The 19309-nt window shown below is 49.0% G+C and overlaps 1 protein-coding gene across 2 annotated transcripts in view; it reads left to right on the top strand.

Moving 5' to 3' along the window:
• rapgef2b (Rap guanine nucleotide exchange factor 2b) overlaps positions 1-18363 on the top strand; it is a 51761-nt gene extending 33398 nt beyond the window's left edge. For both annotated transcript variants that reach the window (XM_079508034.1, XM_079508033.1), the window contains 6 exons: positions 1749-1886; positions 3775-3976; positions 4931-5123; positions 12384-12720; positions 13100-13651; positions 15638-18363. In XM_079508034.1, the coding sequence (XP_079364160.1) occupies positions 1749-1886; positions 3775-3976; positions 4931-5123; positions 12384-12720; positions 13100-13563 (1334 nt within the window). In that variant the 3' untranslated portion in view covers positions 13564-13651; positions 15638-18363. The remainder of the gene's footprint in view (positions 1-1748; positions 1887-3774; positions 3977-4930; positions 5124-12383; positions 12721-13099; positions 13652-15637) is intronic.
• The last annotated feature ends 946 nt before the right edge of the window (positions 18364-19309 follow it).

The raw sequence follows: 19309 nt of genomic DNA, 5'->3' as shown, positions 1-19309 counted from the left end.
GTCTCCCTATACTCCCTGGAGAGCACGGCGTCGGTTAGGACTCTCACTCAGTACTCCCTGGAGAGCACGGCGTCGGTTAGGACTCTCACTGGTTGGCAAGTAGTACTGCCTGGAGCTCATAAGTGCAATATCTCCCCATTGCAAGTGGGTATATTCCCTCTTGAAAGAATAGTAGAAGTTTTGACTCTGCCATGTGGCTTACCCTGGTTTGAATCCCGGGTAGAGGGAATCTTCAAAAACCAAGAAAGTGGCCGCACACGCCAATAGCCAGAGTGCCAATACTTTATTAGGACGCAGAAGGTTAAGACATATGAATCCAACGTTTCGGCGGTTAAGCTTTCATCTGGGAATGAAAGGTAGGACATGAAGGATTGCAGCTTTAGGTATGAGGAGATGATTGTGTTAAAAAAAAAAAAAAGATGAGATAAGCTACAACTCCATTGTCTACCTGGTGGTTGGAAATGTATCTTTTGTTCCAGGCAGTTCATATGTTCCTTTAAAGACCAAGCAAATGGTAGTGGTGACAGGAAATGGAACCACAGTCTTCCACAGCATTTGATACTTACTGATCGATGAGTTTCTATTTTCACTTCCTGTACAAACAAAGCCAACAGAAAGAGCAGCACTGGATTCTGATAATGGACAGAATATACAGTCTTGTAATATATGGAGGGAAACGAAAAGAAGCCTTTTTGAATATTTGAACTCATTCCTTTGCTCTAGTCTCTCCACATAAATGTTGTCTCATCTCTCACACACAAAAAAGGCAATCTTCCATGACACTCCCTGCCCCTGTTTCCCTGGGGCTCTGGCCCCACCTGCAGGCTGTCTAGCCAAACTGCACCCACTCCTAGCGCCAAAGGAAAAACACAGACAATGGTGTGGCCTTGCAACTCAGTATCCCACAGAAGAATTAGGCCTCGCCTCAATGCTAACATCTTGAACCACAGCATCCATAATTTGGGCCAAACATTAGCCAAAAACAATTGCGGATCTACAAGCTCCAGCATCCATTATTTTTGAGGCAAACATTAGCCAAAATATAGCATACTTTCAAGCTCACAACGCATGCATTGTGAACTTGTAGATTGGCTAAAAAGTACAGCGCCAACTCAGCAGTGGTGGAAAGTAACTAAGTACTGTACTTAAGTACAGTTTTGAGGTATTTGTAACTTTTACTACTTGAGTATTTCCAATTTCCAATACCTTTACTTACTCCACTACATCTCAGATCCAAATATTGTACTTTTATTATTTATGTATTTGAAAACCTTAGTTACTTTGTACATTTTTGTCCGATGTACTCATGGAACATTCTGCACAATGAGCACTTTTACTTTTGGTACTTTTAAGTACATTTTGATGCCAATTTTGATTCTATTCAAGTAATGTTTTAATTCCGGTCCTTTACTTGTAACAGGGCATTTCTACATCGCACTATTGATACGTTTACTACTGTACTGATTACTGTAATTACTTAAGTAAGAAATGTGAGTGTACTTTTCCCACCACTGCAACTCAGGTCCAGTTTACTAGATTGTTTAATAATAATTATAATAATACTAATAATATATATTAATAATAAAATGCATTATTATTAACCCATTTAGACCTGAGGCCGATTCTACAAATGTCTTCTAAATCCTTCTAACGCGCTCATCCTTCTAACAAGCTCATAGCGCGGCACTCGGTGCCGCGCTATGAACATAGAGGGTTTTAGTGGTTAACAGGACTGTTGTATTCTGCAGGCACCAGCTCTCCACAGTCTCTGAAGAAGATCCTGTCCTTGTCGGAGGAGGGGAACGAGAGACACAGGCGACAGCCAGAGGACACGGTGTCCAACGCCTCCTCGCCCCCCACCTCCCCGCAGAGCTCCCCCAAGAAGGGTACGTTGATCCTCTCCTCTCCTCTCCTCTCCTCTCCTCTCCTCTCCTCTCCTCTCCTCTCCTCTCCTCTCCTCTCCTCTCCTCTCCTCTCCTCTCCTCTCCTCTCCTCTCCTCTCCTCCTTCAGGCGGTGTGCTGGTGTCACCATCTAGTGGTTGCTGAGATGCACTGCATTGTAGTTTGACCCTCATTCAGACTAAGGAAATGCTTTTATTTATCAGCATATCGTTGCTGTTGGGTGACAAGATCCCTCTCTCTACTCAAATGTCTTTCGCCGCAAATTGCTGATCTATAAGCTCACAATGTTTGATGCTATTTCTTTCGGCAAAATCTTCACCACGTACTGTATCCTTGGTCCGAAGTACTAACAGTCCGACATGCAATAAATAGTCTGACACCCAAACCCTAACCTAACCCTAACCGCACACGGAAGCCACGGGTGAGTCTCTCTTAACCGGCCATGTGTCCTAACCGGCAACGCATGTCAGGGTCACGGGGTGAGTCTTAACCGGCCACGCATGTGTCTTAACCGGCCACACATGTGTCTTAACCGGTCCCCGCATGTCGGACCACTGGTATGTCGGACCAACGTATGCTCCCCCCCCCCCCCCCCCCCCCAAGTGTCGGCAGCTTGTCTTGTGACGTCTGTGCCTTGCTCACAGGACTGTGGACTCTGTCAGGTCTCAGTGTGAAGAAAGTGGCCTCCACTCATACAACCACAGCAGCCTCAGGTAAACGCTAGTCCACCAGGCTGTGTAGACTGAGGTAGACGCTAGTCCACCAGGCTGTGTAGACTGAGGTAAACGCTAGTCCACCAGGCTGTGTAGACTGAGGTAAACGCTAGTCCACCAGGCTGTGTAGACTGAGGTAGACGCTAGTCCACCAGGCTGTGTAGACTGAGGTAAACGCTAGTCCACCAGGCTGTGTTTTTAAGGCTCATTATCTATTCAGGACTTTAGCCACGGACCACCATTTGATGAGGTTTAGCCTCTCAGAATCAGAACTAAAGAATATTGTGTCATCGTTGGATTAGATTTTGTCCACAATTAGCCCTTCACTAAGTCCCTCCCCAACCCATCCTTGTCCAATAGGCACGTTATCAGCGAAGAAAGCTTGACCTGCATAGCAACCGTCGCTAAACTATTTGGATTGGCATTGGACAATCGCTTTTTGGGATGGGATTTAGTGAAGGGCTAATTACACACTGGTGGTCCCCGGACCACTGGTTGAAAACCACTGGTGTAGAGTGTAGACCAACCCTGCTGCTAGCTTGGAGTTGGGAAGCATTGCTTTCTCAACTCCAGTTAAGGAGAATCCAGGCCGCTACTGCTTTTCATCCTATGCCACTAACCAGCTGGTAGAATTTAAATCTAGCGGTAGTACTGGGTTCCAGGACCAGTTGAGAACATTACACTCACTGGTCCAGTTGCATAGCCTAGCAGCCATGTGCAGCCGTGCCACGCTCGGGAATCATTTGTTGTTTTATCTACAAATGACCAAGTGATGGCAACTAATTTAACAGAGATCTCGTTCAATACTTCTCAGCTCTACCGATCTATCCCTCGTCTAAATGGTGCTTTTATATAGCACCTTTATCCAAGGCACTTTACAGAGATTGTGCATTTCATTCACCCATTCGCACACCGATGCCGGAGGAAACCATGCAAGGCACCAACCTGCACATTGAGAGCAATTAGGGGTTCAGAGTCTTGCTCAAGGACACTTCAACACTAACTCTGGGGGAGCCCGGGTTTGAACTGGGAACCTTGTGGTTCCCATCCGGTCACTCTACCCCTGAACCACTGCCGCATCTACATCCTTACCTTTTCAAAATGCACCTTTCCTTCTCGACTAGATTTAAACAAACGGTTTCTCCTCCTCTCTCTGCAGGCTACACCAGGATGGGCGACATCTACTCGGACTCGGGTCACAGTGAGATCTCGTCGCGCTCCAGCCTGGTCAGCAACTCCTCCTTTGACATGGCCCAGGACGAGAGGAGGCTCCGCCACTCGGGGGGAGTCGACCCCCACATGGGCGGGGGACCCCGACTGGAGAGACGGGCGACCACGGACCCTGACCAGTACAGCCTGGGGTAAGAAAGAGCTCGTTGTCTCTTCTCTTGTGTTTTTTTGCTGCCCAGATTGGTATTCATCATCATTATATTATTTTAACCCATTTAAACCTGTGTCATTTTAGAGTTTTGTGTTGGCTGTTCAAAAATATCAGATGTGCAAGCTCACAGCGCGTCTAGCAGCATTCTCGTCGCTAGTTAACGCTCGGATCGCCTGTGGTCCGTCAATGAAATGATTCCCCACTGTCCGCCACCATTACAAGCGCGAACTTACAACGATTTTTTGTCTGGGAATTGAGGCTCAGATTGAGGTTCCCGATGGTCCTTAAAAAGTCTTAAAGTCTTAATTCTTAATTCTTAAGTCTTTAATTTGACCAAATCAAATCCGACCGTAGGTATTACATTTGAGGATGAGGTTTTTAAGACTCATGGGAAAATGAAAGCCATAAACATCTGTGCCTATAGTAATTTGATTTGTTTATAATATTAGACAATGAGAGACCGCTATTAATAAAAGTTTAGAAGCCGCAGCATTAGAAGAATGGGTATTTGTTTGTTCTCGGCTCCGCCTCTTTTGTCAGTAGACTACTGTAGTGTATGGGTGGATGGGGGGGAATAATATTTTTTAAACAAATCAAACGCTCCCTTTCTCATGCCCGTGATGTGTTGTGAACTGACCCAATGCCTGGCTGCACTTACTGCCCTGGCTGCAACAGCGCGCACAGAACACAGTAAACAGACACACACGGTGGTGTTCATGGTGTGCTGTAGCCTACTTGTGGAGCTGTGGACTTTTATTTGAAAGTTTTAGATGAAGACACTTTGGTTTGCGATGCGGTCAGATTAACTATAGGCGATTATTTTACTTCTGGTTCATTTTGGGGTGAATTTTGTCTTCAAAATAAAAGACGGGCTGCATCCGGCAGCACTTAAAAAAGTGCAACATGTAAACTGTGTCTCCCGTCTCCTCCCCAGCTCCTACTCGTCCATGCAGGACTGCAGGGCAGTGTACGCGGGGGGCTGTCCCACGGTGCTCTCCTCCCCCAGCAGCGAGGAGCTGACGCAGGACGGGGGCGACCGCGTCTCGCTGGACGCCGCCGACAGCGGCCGCGGCTCCTGGACGTCCTGCTCCTCGGGCTCGCACGACAACATCCAGACCATGCAGCAGGTGAGACGCCACACACACACACACACACACACACACACACACCCGTAACAGTCTGAACATCCAGACCATGCAGCAGGTGAGACCCCCCACACACACACACACACACCCCCATAACGGTCTGAACATCCAGACCATGCAGCAGGTAAAACGTAAGTTACGTATGTAACTATGGTTCTATGAGTCCCGAATGACCGCCAGAGGCGGTGCTTAAGCACTGAATACGTCCCTTCGCGCATGCGCCGTCGAGTATTTTATACCAACAATGTCAATTTTGACCCCATGATGACCCGGAGTCGTCTATATCTTCCGGCAGTCTACAGGGGTTCAGTCCCTACAGAATCTTCTCGCGAGACCACGAGGATTCTGAGTGACAAGAGTGCTCTGGCGGTCATTCGGGACTCATAGAACCATAGTTACATACGTAACTTACGTTCTATTTCGTCCCTGCTGACCGCCAGAGGCGGTGCTTAAGCACTGAATGACTTATACCAGCAAAGTCACGAGGAATCCTGATCCCAAGCCATAAGGAGTAGAATCGGAGGACTCTCGTAAGAGGACCACGTCCAGCGGGTGGGGAGTGGCAACACTCACCCAGTGGAACATAGAAAACTCGCTGTGATGCCCATGAGGCAGCGGCAGATATATTCCAGGGGTACTTCCCTCGGGGCAGCCCATGATGTGGGGACGCTCCCGTTAGAGTGGCACCTCACGCCAAATGGTAGGGTACGATTACTCGCCCCATACGCGTGGTTAATGGCATCCACAATAGTGTGGGGCGGGCGCTGTCTGGAGAGAGCACCGCCTTTGAAAGGGCCATCGTCACAACGGACCAGCCATTCTGACCGCCGAATGCATGAGGCAGGTCTAACAAGCGGCTCTCAGGGCCCACGTTGGGCGCAATAGTTCCCGCTTGTCAATCCACTCTCCTGGTGGAGGGCAAGACTGTGCTAGCCGTATAGGCTGGTTGAGGTGTGTATGTGACAGCACCCTCAGGAGGAACACTGTGTTCGGCCACAGAGACACTCAGGCCGTCTGAGCTTTGCTTCAGACGCAAGTCACTGACAAACAGGGCGTGCCGCTCACTGACACGCTACGTTGAGGTAATGGCCAGGAAGAATTCAGTCTTCCATGACCCTCTAAACTCCGCCCGTGCCAAGGGCTCAAAGGGAGGCCTGTATAGACCATGCCGCACTAGGGAAGAGCCTGTGCCGGAGTTCTCAGGGCTCGTAGAGGATGCAACCTCAGAGCCCCCATCAGGAAGAGGGACACCAGACTGTGGCTCCCCACTGTGGCTGTGCGATATTGATTCTAGCATATCGACATGATATTTCCCCTACTTATGCTTTTAGAGTAGGAGATCGGCCCTCGTCTAGGAGGGACTGCGGAACGCCAGAAAGGTAGGCGGAGCAGCGCACTAGGTCTTTGCTCTGACCCTCACGTCAGTTGGAAATAGATTCCATCGGTTATCGTACCGTAGTCTGATGGATGTCATGGCACCCTTGAATTCAGGGTGGCATGCCTGGCTGGTTCCACACAGCTGCTCGGCAGCGGTTCAGGGCTGCCAGCGGCCAGACGCACAGTTGGGGGCGTCGAGCATTTGAATGCCATATCCGACCGCCTCCCAGTTGAGGAGACCTCTGTCGGGGAGACGCCATGGCGTCCTCCGACTGGGTCTGTTCAGCAGAGGAAACCAAGTACTTCTTGGCTGGAGGGGGGCAACCAGAAGAATGGTGTGACCCTCCTAAAGAACTCTCTGAAGCGCTGGTCGTATCAGAGAGGCAGTGGCAAGGCATATGCAGTGCCTCTGGCCAGTGCGCATTTAAAAGGATAGTGCCCTGTGGGCGGTGGCCTAGTTAGGGCCATGTGTGTCAGGAACGATGCAGGTCGTTCTGTTCATACTTGCGTCCTGGCCCGGAGGGCTGGATGTCTCCGTTAGGGAGAACCGGAGAGGTTAGTGAGTCAGCGACTCTAGGGTGAGGAGGTCCACCTCCGCTCTGCCGAGGTAGCCTCTGATTAGTGTTCACCACCATTGGATGGGGTACCGCTCCCCTCATGGAGCTTTTGATGGGAGAGAGCCTACCATGTAGTCCCGCTCTCCACTTAGATAACTTGCCCATAGGCTGATCAGGCGTGGGGGGGGGGGGGGGGGCTGCACAAGTCAGGGGGTCCATAGACACCTACGGCAGCCAAGCAACGTGGCCCCGCCCGATGACTTACATGATACACGGTCGAGGTGTTGCCCGAACGTATGAGAATGTGCTTGCCTCTCAGGTACGGCAGGAAGTGCTGTAGAGCAGAGCATGAACTTCATAACCCTGTTGGGTCCCATCAATTCAAGACATGTCGACAACATTCTGTCTTGCGTCACGAGGAAGTCTGTAGATCGGACTTCCCTTGGTGTGACTGAGGATCTACGGCCTCTGTTGCGCCCTTGGGCGGGAGGACACATCACTCCTGGTCTGATACTAGGGCTCTCGTCATGTTGCTTGATAACGGCCATTTTGACCCAGCCGGATATGGGGGGCTGGCGTCAGAAGGCACTGCACAGCCCGGAGAGCACAGCTGAACCACCTAGTGCTCCTGGCTCCTCAGGGAGACTACGGAGAGTTGGCCTAGGCTTCTCAGTTAGGCTTGACTGTGAAAGCCCGACTTGGCGGGTGGCACCGGTTCCTCTGGACGGGCCAGTGCACACCAGTCACACCAGCTAGCCCAGGGCGCGGACGCTACTGGTTGCTAGGTGTTGGCCATATGCTGAAGGAAGGGAGCGTGTACGCTGCCTGTACCAGCAGAGGCTTTAATCTAGATCGGCCTAGTGCACACCGGTGCACACCAGTCCCAACTAGCCCAGGGTGCGGACGCTACTGGTTGCTAGGTGTTGGCCATATGCTGAAGGAAGAGAGGCTCCTCAGTCAGGCTTGACTGTGAAAGCCCGACTTGGCGATGGGCTAGAGCTAGGATGGACATCAGCCGTCCTCTCTTTGAGGACATGACACCAAATGCCTCCAGTGACGGTGAGGGCTGACCCGCGTCTGAAGAAGGCGCTTGGAGGATCCGACTGCCTACTGTGGTATGACTAACAATTAGCGTTCCACGGCTATGCACATGAAGGTGCGCATGGAGCCATCTCGGCCAGTGGGTCCTGAGCTGAGAAGTGGGAGGCTGGCTCTGATGCCTGGGAGGCACCGTCTTCTGCATCTTCCTCATAGTCATGGAAGTGCATAGCTTAAGCTGTCGGGGAGAGTACATCGTCCTCGAGTCAGCTGTGGCATCGGAGGGGGAGGCACTCGAACCCTCCGAGGTGCCTAGGTGTTATGTTAGGTGAGCATGGACCTCATGTGGGCCAGCTCCGCAGATAGCTGAGTCCTCTCAGATCTGCTGTGGCCGGCGGTCAGACCTTTTCCTCCTGGCACACGGGGCAGGACCAAGGTCGGCTCACGGCTGAAGGGGAGCTTCACACGAGGTACAAAAGTGGGAGCTCTCCATTGTGGTGGCACCGGTTCCTCTGGACGGGCCAGTGCACACCAGTCACACCAGCTAGCCCAGGGCGCGGACGCTACTGGTTGCTAGGTGTTGGCCATATGCTGAAGGAAGGGAGCGTGTACGCTGCCTGTACCAGCAGAGGCTTTAATCTAGATCGGCATAGTGCACACCGGTGCACACCAGTCCCAACTAGCCCAGGGCGCGGACGCTACTGGTTGCTAGGTGTTGGCCATATGCTGGAGGAAGAGAGCGTGTACGCTGCCTGTACCAGCAGAGGCTTTAATTTAGATCGGCATAGTGCGCACCAGTCCCAACTAGCCCAGGGCGCGGACGCTACTGGTTGCTAGGTGTTGGCCATATGCTGGAGGGAGTGCGTACGCCGTCTGTACCAGCAGAGGCTTTCGAGGTACAAAAGTGGGAGCTCTCTGTTGTGGTGGCACCGGTTCCTCTGGACCGGCCGGTGCACACCAGTCCCAACTAGCCCAGGGCGCGGACGCTACTGGTTGCTAGGTGTTGGCCATATGCTGGGGGGAGGAGGCGCGTACGCTACCTGTACCAGCAGAGGCTTTAACTTAGATCAGCATATAATGACTTAATCAAACAACTGAATGCTGCTATACCTGCCGCAGCATGTGAATATGCATTTACGTTTTATGCAAATGCTCATTGTAGCACTTTGAGATTTAACCAGATGTAAAGTGCGTCATAGGAACAGCGCACAAACGCTGCTGTTAGCTAGACTGTGCGACCTGCATGGTCGCGGTGGGGGAGGAGAGCTTGCACGCTACCTGTACCCCCAGCTGAGGCTTACTTATAATAAAGTAGCCTTCAGTCGAGGCTTGGACGCTGCTATGTAGCAGCTGTAGTGTTTCCTATGCGAACGTTTATCACAGCACTATGACGTTTATCCAAACTCCAAGTGCATTATTATTTATGTTTGCTAGTCCAGAGCGAAACAAAAGACACTTCCAATGCACTAGTCAAGGCACTACTACGCATTCACGCTGGGAGGAGGGAGCACTAACGCTGCCTACACCAGCCAAAAGTTTGGTTAAATAAACCAACACAAACAAGTTTTGGAGAAAAGGCTACAGCCAATAGCTCCACCGATAGGGGCCGCCTGCTGAAGGAAGGGAGCGTGTACGCTGCCTGTATCAGCTGCAGCTAATAAACAGAACAAGCTATACACTAATAGCTGTTAATAAATGCTTGAGCTAACAAACGATTAGTAGCAAGTAACATCAAACTAGAGGCCGTATGCTGGAGGAGCGGAGTGCATACGCTGCCTGCCCTGTACCAGCTGGGCCAATAAACAGTAAGGCAAGCTATACACAGATCGCCGTTATAACAAATAGTATAATAAGCGCTTGGGCTACAACTACGGGTAGCAGCGCCCAGTTAGAGACCCAATGCTGGAGACCAGCTGGGCTACTAACAACAAGACAAGCTATAGCCTACACGAATAGCTGTTCATAAACACCTTTAGCTTTAAGCTACTGGTAGCAGCTGTGAGCTACGCTGGCAGCAGCGCCAGATGCCCTGTGCTGGGGACCAGCTGGGCTAATAGGCCCCAAAGGTACCCAGGGGCACCTGTGGGGAAAAAACAAAGTGTACCCACTGTATACGCAAAAAACTGTTAATAGAGCTTTGAGCTCCAGACATACTGGTAGCAGCATCAGTATCGAGGCCCACTGCTGGGGGCTAGCTGGGTTAATAACCAGACAAGCTATGTACACCAATAGCTGTTAATACTCTGAGCTACAAACTACTGGTAGCCACCTCAATACCCTGGGAGGACGCAGGTAGCTGCTCCTGTACCGGGCTAATAATAACAAGTTGTTATTGTTATTATTAACAACAACAACAAGAAGACAAGCTATCCGCGGAAGCAGTTAAGCTTGAACGCTGCCAATATTATCGGCATTATGGCTTTGGCCAGCAAGGCTTGCCAAACAGAAAATGACACTTAGCCTTAACTAGCTTAACTTATCATAAGTGATATGCTGACTGCTGAGAGAATGGAGCGCCAACGCTTGCCATCAACAGCAGGGGCTAACCAAAGCTTGCAAGTAGCGTGTTTATCAAACGAAGGCAATATGACAGTGGCCATCCTTCGGCAAATCTTAGTCGCTTATAATAAGCGCTAGCGGTCACAGTCGAGCAAACCTCGTATGCGGAGCAGGGAGGCGGCGCGAACGCAGACTCTACTCACAAGAGGTTATGCCATGATACAATACATCATATAATTTGAACGTCTGTTAGCGTTCACCGTCAAACAAACCTCGTATGCGGAGCAGGGAGGCGGCGCAAACGCAGCCTTTACTCACAAGAGGTTATGCCATGATGCAATATATCATATAATTTGAACGTCTGTTTAGCGGGGATAGCACCGCTTTAGACGATAACGTACCTTTTGTCCAGGGAGGTTTTGTTCGCCTTCATTACCGGCGAGAGAGATTGGACGCTGCCGTCCACGCGAATCCAAACAAACTCCACTCATAGAGGAGTAAAGACAAAATCCATAGTCGCAGTTCCTGGAGGGCGAACAGCCGCTACTCCGACCGATTCGGTCACGGAACTACCAGCGACTCGGCAGACACCATAGGCTACATATTGCATTGCATAGCAACACATCGCAGCTCGGTGCAAACTTGGTTCTCACAGGCGAGCGAGAAGAAATTAGGGACTGAACCCCTGTAGACTGCCGGAAGATATAGACGACTCCGGGTCATCATGGGGTCAAAATTGACATTGTTGGTATAAAATACTCGACGGCGCATGCGCGAAGGGACGTATTCAGTGCTTAAGCACCGCCTCTGGCGGTCAGCAGGGACGAAATAGAACTCCACACACACACACACATCGACACAGACAGGGCGTTGGTGTCTCACCTACCTACGGACATTATAAAAGTGACACTTCCGTTGTCCTCAGCATGCAACGCTGACGAAGGCTGTAAGCCGAAACGCGTTCGTTCTGGGCTCTGTTCTGTTTTGCAGCATATCATACCTGTGATGAAACAATTAAGTGCCTTAAAGGACAGCTCTGTGCGTGCTGGTATTCTCTTGTTTAAAAGTTACTTTCCTGACCGTGCACCCGGTAAAATGCTCAGAGAGATTGAGACGAATTGAAGTTGTGTGTGCTTGTGCTTGATTTACACATCACACATCCCCGTAACGGTCTGTTCATGCTGCTGCCCTCAGGGAAGCGGTGCCAGAGCATCAAAGCCAGCACAAGCAAACTGAAAAAACAGTTTTCTCCCCCAGGCTGCGGGCGAACAGCGACGACTCTGGGCGATAAAAAAATCTCCTAGTGGGCGTTCCTGCTGTCATATTACTGTACGTAATGTAAACTTATCACCATTCTGCGTGGAGGGTTAACAAAGCAACACATGAATTTGATTGGCTATCGCCGGACGATGTCGTCCAAAAGATTTTCGACTATCGCCTCTTCGCCTGCTATCGCCAGTAGTTGCCGGGTCCCATATAGACAATTAACGCACTTCCGGAAAATGCGCCGGGCTGTCGCCCGCTGTTAAAACGTACAGTGAGACTGCCGAAACAAGCCTAAACCAACTTAATTGAACAATGAGCTTTTCTGTGGTATTATGGCCTTGTATAGTTATTTTAATTTGTTTTTAGACCATTTAGATAAAATGTAGTATTGTTATTTATTTACAATTTGTATTTGTGTATTGGAGCACCCCCCCAACCCAATGCATGTACTGTACTTGTGCATCTGTGTGACGATAAATAAACCTCTTGGAACATTTTGATTCAGGGACGCAGCTGGGAGACGCTAGCCTTCGGTGGCGGCGGAGGAGGAGGCTTGCCTCCCCCGGGGGGCCCCGGCGACGGGACCCTGCTGATGGGGGGCCCGGCGGCGGGGCTCTGGGCCGCCGCCCAGGCCAGGGGGAGCTGGGCGTCGGCAGGCTCGTCGTCCTCGGCGGCGTACTGGGGCGAGGACTCTGAGGGAGACACCGGGACCATCAAGAGGAGAGGAGGCAAGGACGTCAGCGCAGACCCGGAGACCAGCAGCATCACGTCCACCGGCTCGGCAGAGGAGAAGCAGCCCAGACCGTCCCCCTCCCCCATCACCGCCGGGGGGAAAGGACTCTGTGAGTTATTAAGCTGTCGCCACTACAAGCTTTAAGTGGACGATTGATTGTCACTCAAATAATTGCGCTGAATGATATGCGTTTTTTTTTTTGTATTTACCACTGGCTTTTTTTTAGGCTTCGTAATCACAGGGAATATATGACAAGAAATAGTATAGTATCTCCCACCACAGTATAGACGTTCTGTAATGTAAATCTGTACTAAATCTAATCTAGCAAACATATTTTCAAATGGAGGACTGGATGTGTATACATTTTGGGGTCCTTGATATGAAACGTTTTGAGAACCAGTGTACTGTAGAGAACAGGCTTCTTGCAGGTGTAAACTGAGACACTAAAATGGATTTTTGATGCCAATGTCTTCTCTCTCTCTCCGTAGCGAGGAAAGAGGGGCGTTACCGCGAGCCCCCGCCGACCCCGCCCGGCTACACGGCTCTGACCATCTCTGACCTGGCCGAGGGGGGCCAGCAGCAGCAGCAGCACACAGGGCCCCCGACCGCCCCCACCTCCACGCCGGCGCCGGCCGTCGGGGCCGGGGGCCACCACTCGGGTCGGCGGCCCCCCGACTACACCACAGCCCTTCAGCGGTCTCGCATGGTCAACCAGTCCCCGGACTCCCACCTGCACCACCACCAGGCCCAGCAGGCCTCGAAACACAGGCGCGGCGCGGGGGGCGGGGGAGGCCCCCACCGCACGCACTCGCCAGCGGACAACGACCAGGAAGGCTCGGCCATGGCGACGGATGAGGAAGAGGAGGGTGAGTCCGCCTTGTCCCCCAAACTAGTCGCTGCTGTGAGGAGACCAAAGCCAGGGGCACCCCAGATCCGCCCCGCGCAGCCCTGAGAGTGTCTGTGTGTTGTAACAAACGGGGTGGGGGTGGGTGGCAGCAGGGGGGCTCCTTCCTCCTCTACACCCACCCCACCCAAGGCAGGTAAAAAAAACTGATTTATCAGGTGGTTTGCCCCCTCCCCCCTTTCTCTCCCCTCTCCTCCGCTCTACTCCCAACAACCTGCATGTCCTGATGAAGAGCAAAAGAAAACGCGCACCAGGGTTGACCAACCGTTCATTCCTTCACCGCTCTGATGTCATCACCTGGGCTCCGCTCCGACATACAGCTTTATCTTAAATCATAATAATACATTATTATTATTATTATTTGTAAATTTGAGATTCGGAACGGAGCCCTTTTTCTTTACACCTCCTTGACTCACAACATGTCATCATGCATGAGTCCTCCTGACTTGGACCAGACCATCACCACTACTGCTGCTCTCTCTCTCTCTCTCTCTCTCCCTCCCTCCCTCCCTCCCTCCCTCTCTCTCTCTCTCTCTCTCTCTCTCTCTCTCTCTCTCTCTCTCTCTCTCTCTCTCTCTCTCTCTCTCTCTCTCTCTCCTCTCTCCCCCCCCCTCATCAGTCAGTCAATGCTTGATTTCATACGTCTCCATTCCTGCAGGAGCTAATATCTTGACACGTCACCTTTACTCTGACTCTGGCCTGTGGCCCTTCTTCCTGTCACAGCGGCACTGGTCACACACAGTTTTCCCAGGAATGCACAGAATGATGTGAATGTGTGTAGATATGTACTGTTTACAGTAGGCTCTATGCACAGAACTCTTCCTACTTCTGGGCCCTTTCCATACTTCCTTCACAGGTGTTACCGATGATACTAATGAAGGCTCTGTTCCATTCTGGTCAAACAGAGTCAGGGTGCTGCTCTTGTGCATGTTGGCTCACTAGAAACACTCTGCTACACCAGTGGGTCTCAAAGTGTCCTTGAGTGTTCCAAATGGCCCTGTACAGGTGTGTAACTCTGAGAGTGTACAAATGGAACCATGCATTTGTAAACTCTCAGAGTTATGGGGGGTCCTTGAAATTAAAAGGTTTGAGAACCACTGTACACTAAATGGAACAGAGCCTTCATTAGTATCATCGGTAACAGCTGTGAAGGAAGGGGCCCGGAAGTAGGAAGAGTTATTTCCTAAATGGTGCATAGAGCTTATTGTCAGTGGAATGTTTTCTTATTGACGATTCCTTAACCACTTGAACTCCGATAATGCCTCCTGTTCTGGTGTGAACGTTTGTCAGAAATAGACAATGTACACGCTCACATTGTGAGCTTGTAGATGTGCTATTTCAGATTCGCCATAGAAGGAAAAAAGACCATACCCGAGTACAACTGCAACTCACGTATGTTTCACTAAGAAATAGAGTTGAAGTGGTTAAAGTATCTACCTTTTCACTGTTTGTTTAGTAAACACAATTGAATTTGGATCAGAGTCATGTACGGGTCCGATTTTGACAACCCCCACCCGCCCGTCAATCAGTAGACCGACCCACCACCTGTGATTATATCAAAATACAAAGCAGACCCGCCCCACCCGTTCATGGTCTGCCCCGTTAGCCGTGATTACATGCAGTAAATAGCCTACAGACGTGTGTTAAAATGCTTTTAACAATACTAGCGATACATTCAATGGTCGGGTTCATTCATAAATCTACACGTCAAGTGAAGAAGCTTTCCATATATAGCCACGTGCGAGAACACACAGGAGAACTCACGTGTCGTTTACATTGTCAGATGATTTTAGTTTGAAGGTTGTACAGGATGTTTAATTTTTTTTGGTGAGTTTTTTGTGTTAAATTACACAAGTGATGTTGTTTGCGGTGGAAACAGTGCTGATTTTCACAATAAAATGCTACCCACCCGCGTTTAGTTCAGTAAAGCCCGTGAACTGTGAACTTCTAAAAGTATATCTTTCACACGTTTTTACCCGTCAAAAGCGGGTACCGGTCTGATATCCGTGAGTACCCACCCGTCTGATATCTGCGGGTACCCGGCCCGTTACAGGACTCTGATTTGGGCGCGTCTGTATGACTATAAAGAGGTATTGACTGTTCTGTCTCTCTCTGTTCACAGAGGATGAACAGGTTTCTGCGGTGTGACAACCCAGCTGAACGTCCTCCGGTAGGAACTCCAAAGGTCCTCCCTCATTGGAGGAGGAGGGAGGAGGGGCGGGACATATAGAGGCTGACAGACGGAGGGACGGATGGATGGACAAATAGAGACTCATCATCTATGACGTTAACGTGCCTGCCTCCTCCAACTTCTCTCCTGATTGGTGGATTGATCGAATCCTCCTCCGTTCATCTCTCTCCCTGCCTTAAAGCGCCATGGGGGTTGAATGACCCTGCATGCAAAAAACAAAACAAACAAAAGAAAAAAACATACTGTGAAGAAAAAAAGGAGATGGATTGATGGAAAGGAGGAGCGAAGGACGATGACAAAATGCCTGGCACTTTGGACAAATGAACTGAAATATTAAACGGTTTCGGCCAGTGACCTGCCGTGTGACAAACATACACACAGAACTGCGTCGGTATTGCTGATAGCAAACGGGGCAACACACTCGAAACAGACCAGACCCCCACCCGGCCCGGACCCCCCAAAGAACACCCAGAACTCACTCTGTGACACATCATGACGTGTTGATCTTTGTCTGCACTTTTTCATTTGTTTTTTATTTTATTTCTACGAGACAAGAACAAACAGACTGTTTTCGAAAAGAAAAAGACAATGGACAGAGAGAAAAACAGAGAAAGAGGGAGACAAAGGTCAACTTTGACTATTCATTTTCAACTTCCCACTAGGACATTTTTTTTGTGATGTTGTGGTTGCTGGGAGGGGTTGTTTTGTTTCGTTTAATGATTGCACTCTGGGAGGGAGAGGTGAAAAGAGAAACGTACTTTAAAACAGACACTGTTGAGTGTTTTCTGACTTTGTAAAGCAGTATTATCTCCAGTTTTGACATGTGAAACATTCTCCTGTAGCGCGCGCACACACACACACGCACACACACACACACACACGCACACACACACAATGTCCTAACACATAAGCAAACTTCGGTTCTATAAATGGCACTTTTCAGCACAATCTTCTGTCTCCAGATCGTTGTGGTTCCATTTGGTCTGAGAGATCGACCTGAAAAAGCAGTTTTTATCATATCTGACATGTATGTCTTCTGACACAGGGGTTTGTCCACTTTCTAACTCTTCTCGCCAGAGTCTGTCGACAAATCAGATGTCAGCAATGGCTTCCCGTTGTGTTGTTTATTTCAGTTTTTACACAAGAGAAGAAGCACAGAAGTGACTGATGACGTCAGTCATCCTGCACTGCAGGAGAAGTCTTTACATTTCATCTCGTATCGTCTTTCTCGCGTGACATCTACGAAAACAAACCGCAGTGTCTCCCGCCACACCAACGGTCTGAGATATATATACCACTTGTTTCCTAAATGACTTGACAGTCATGAATTCCAAGGACTTTTATCGAAGCGAGTCACAGAATCTAGCTGCACCCGACTCTGGTATCTCGGACCACCGATTTTTGAGATTAAGCTGAGAAGAGAAGATTAAAATGTGTCAGATGCATCCTCTGTGTTACTAATGAGGCTGAATAATACACAGCGTGGTTTTCATTCAACCGAAGAACAGCTTTGGTTTTATGGTCCTAGGTTGATTTTTTTTTTAAATATTTGCTCCGGTGGGGAAGTTGATATATAATAATACAAATAAATAAATAAAAATAAATAAATAAAAAGACTTGACTTTTTCAAGGCTGCCAATCAGAATGATTTAGAAGATCAAATTGTGGAAAACTATCACTTTTTGGTTCAATTGTTTGTTCTTTTTCATTTATCTTTTCTCTGAGCGGAGCTGATCACATTGATCAGCGGGTCACAAACTACAGACTGATGAAATCAAAGAGGAGTGCAGTGTTTTTTTCCCCACTGTGTTCTGTCTGTAACACGTTGTTTTTTCTTGTTTTGTTCATTTTATGTTGTTTTTTGTAACGGCTGCAGATAGTTTGTCGATAACGACATTTGTAATAACCGGTGAAATCATGCATCGTTCACTTTTTTTGCCCCAAAATGTCTTCAGAGAATCATGTGCATATTAATTAAAGCGCGGGCGGGCCCCCTCCGGTGGCGGGGGCTCCTTTTTGAAAAAACTAAAACTTTAAAAAAAAAAATGGTTGCACAAACTGTCCAAGCATAATGGTGTGTGTAGTGGGTAGTTCTCCTGCTGCGTATGGTGTGTGTAGTGGGTAGTTCTCCTGCTGCGTATGGTGTGTGTAGTGGGTAGTTCTCCTGCTGCGTATGGTGTGTGTAGTGGGTAGTTCTCCTGCTGCGTATGGTGTGATGTTGGTAGCTGGTGACGACGACCTCTTTATTTTCTCCCCTCATTCTCTCTCGTTGCGACTTTGACCTGTATGTCTTTTAAAAAGACAATTGGCGGAGTGCGTATCGCTCGTTCTGTTTTGTATTTTTAATACAATAATTGTAAATATTGGTTATATTTTTGTTCAAAATGTACTGTTTATGCCTCAACACCCAGTTTGTATAAGCTGGGGCATCAATAAATTCTGCATAAAGAATCCACGCCTAGGTTTAAATGCTATTTCTTTTTGTCTTTTGTTGTTGTTTTCTTTCTTTCCAGACTTCATCCTTTCAGAGATGTGTGTTGTCCTACTCAGACACCATTCAGTGTTTGCACAAGTTATGGAAGCAACTTGAAATGTGTAACTCATAACTTTTTCTATCTGACAACCCTGTCAGAATTAATAAAACAAAATGTCTATAAGTCCCCACTTGCTTTTATTTACTTGATGAACTGTAAATATTGGAGTATGAATTAAAGTGAATGTCTTATGGAAGTAGGTTTATACACCGCCAATCCGATATTGGTGACGAGGGCTTTGTCAGAGTTACCCGTCGTGTCCATTTTGTGCCCATAATGGAGATCCATGTCGGGATCCGATGGTAATTCCGACAGAGCATTAGTCCTACATGCAGGAACAACGGTCGGACTAGCACTCGAACATGCGCTGCTCCCGTGCTTGCGGTTATGGTCAGGTTAGGGTTTGTGGTAGGTTGTCGTTCTAATGACCGACCAATAATAGTGTCGGAACTAAAGCCTGTTCCCTCTCTGTCTACCTGTGTCCCTTTTATGTCCATATTTGGAGATCCATGATGTCATTACAATATGCCCACACCCTGTATGTGGGCATATTGATTGAATTGGCAGCCGCCAATTCAACAACTGGATATTGCGGGGCGGGCATCGCACTCCCTCGAATCCTCGCCGATGCACAACCCGAGTGTGAAGCCGTTCGATTCCTTATGCACATGACCATCAATGTACTGTATGTATCTATGCCTATTATATATGGCAATAACGGGTTAGACTATGGTTATGTCTTGAGTCACAGTGACATGCCTATATATTATGGGCATACCGGGTGTGTTTATGGTTATGTCTGAGTCAGAGGGACTTAGCTGTGGTTCTGCTCTAGGAACCTGGTCCTGCCTATAGTACTATAGGGCATGCATGGAGTTTGATTAGTCAGAGTGACCTAGCTGTATACAGTATAGGCGTATATGGAGTTTGTTTAAGTTCTGAGTCAGTGACGTGGCCCTTGTTAACAGATTGTTTTCGAGGGGTGATCAGCCAATCACAAGCCAATGTTTGAGCCCAGCTTTCCAGGTTTGTGTGACTGTGAACACAAACATTGGCTTGTGATTGGCTG

This window comes from Electrona antarctica (genome assembly GCF_951216825.1).
Source record: "Electrona antarctica genome assembly, chromosome: 1".
Lineage (NCBI taxonomy): Eukaryota > Metazoa > Chordata > Actinopteri > Myctophiformes > Myctophidae > Electrona > Electrona antarctica.
The sequence above is the reverse complement of the archived record's forward strand: the minus strand, read 5'-3'. Positions and strand labels throughout refer to the sequence as shown.